Consider the following 1,592-nt stretch of genomic DNA (forward strand, 5'->3'; position numbering starts at 1 on the left):
CAAAGTCGTCGACCTTGACCTGCAAGGGCGTCGCGCCAGGCTCGGATGGCGGGGATGAGGCTCCGACTCCATTCTCGAGCACGGCGGCAATGTGCATGACGGTGGGGAAGGTGTCGTTGGACGAGGCGCTGCGGTTGACGTGGTCGTTGGGGTGGACGGGCTTCTTGGAACCCATCTCGCCGCCGAGGATCTCGATGGCGCGGTTCGAGATGACCTCGTTGGCGTTCATGTTGGACTGGGTGCCGGAGCCCGTCTGCCAGACGACGAGGGGGAAGTGGTCGAGCAGCTTGCCCTCGGCGACCTCGGCGGCGGCCTGCTGGATGGCCTTGCCGATCGTCTCGTCGAGGCCGTAGCGCATGTTGACCGTGGCGGCGGCGCCCTTGAGGATGCCAAAGGCCTTGATGATGGGCGGCGGCATGCGGTCCTGGGGCTGGTTGATCTTGAAGTTCTCCAGAGACCTCTCGGTCTGGGCGCCCCAATACCTGTCGGCGGGGACCTGGAGGGCGCCAAAGGCGTCTGTTTCGGTTCGTGTGGAGGAGGACATCCTGGCGATGGTCGTGTGCAGCGTTCGTGTGGTGCAGACTTGCGATCTGGAGGTGTTTGCGGCGGCGCGGGCCAAGGCGTACCGTCCTGGGACGGCGGCGTGCTTAAGGACGTTCATGGTGACCAGCCGAGCGGGGTGCGCGCAAGCGGAGGGGGATCGATTGGCTGGTGGATGGAGCAAAGCAAGCCGAGGATGCAGGCGAGTTTATGGGGGAGGGGAATGCTGTCGGAGTGCTGTCGGGGGTTGATGCTTTATTTTGCTTGTCGCTCCCGGCTGCTTCACCCAACAAATGTTCGTCGACCCGGGCACACCCGGGCCATGTTGAGCTCCATGTACGTACCAGGGACGAGGAAGGAGACCCGTCCGCGGCAGGTAGCTGTGGGGCAGCTGGTGTATCAGCCTCAAGACCCAAGATGCCCCACGATGGCTGTAATGTGGCTGACGAACGCGTCGGTACTTGGAAACGGGAATTCTCCGAACCCTCCATGTCAAACATGCAGATGCCATGGCGAGTCCTTATAGAAGAAGTGGCATTTCATCGGGCTTCTCAGCTCTGCCTGTGAGTAAGGTAACTAGGATCTGGACTACCCCATGACTGATCCGGTGCCGGCCATGACCTAACCATACCAACCTTGTACCTCCCATCCACCATCTCTTGTCATGTCATAGTCATTCATACCTTTCGCTTTGACTGGGTACACCTCAAGCGCCATTCCTTGGCTCACTCGCCTGTATTCATTGAAAAATTGGGACTGTATTTGTCTGCAGGATGCAGACACGAAATGGAGCCGTTTTTGCGAGGACATGAACCTGGGAGACCGTACATGAATGAGACATGGCGGCAGAAGGTTTGCGTTTGGCATGCATGCCTCAACGGCAGGGCAGCCACGACCAGGCGGCCGGCGATCGTGCGGAGAAGCAGCACCTCCAAACCACCCTGTCATGCCATCTGCTGCCGCCCGGATTGCTCAACTCACGATTGAATACATAGAAACAACTACAGGAATCATTTTCGCAGCTTCAGCTTGACCACGTTTCATGTTCTCTG

At 59.3% G+C, this 1,592-nt stretch overlaps 1 protein-coding gene across 1 annotated transcript in view; it reads right to left on the minus strand.

Moving 5' to 3' along the window:
• VDBG_02271 (fumarate hydratase) overlaps positions 1–661 on the minus strand; it is a gene marked incomplete at both ends in the record, with an annotated part of 1,595 nt that extends 934 nt beyond the window's left edge. The window contains one exon of the mRNA XM_003008037.1: positions 14–661. Coding sequence (XP_003008083.1) covers positions 14–661 — 648 coding nt within the window. The remainder of the gene's footprint in view (positions 1–13) is intronic.
• Positions 662–1,592: the final 931 nt, after the last annotated feature.

Source organism: Verticillium alfalfae, genomic scaffold (genome assembly GCF_000150825.1).
Source record: "Verticillium alfalfae VaMs.102 supercont1.2 genomic scaffold, whole genome shotgun sequence".
Lineage (NCBI taxonomy): Eukaryota > Fungi > Ascomycota > Sordariomycetes > Glomerellales > Plectosphaerellaceae > Verticillium > Verticillium alfalfae.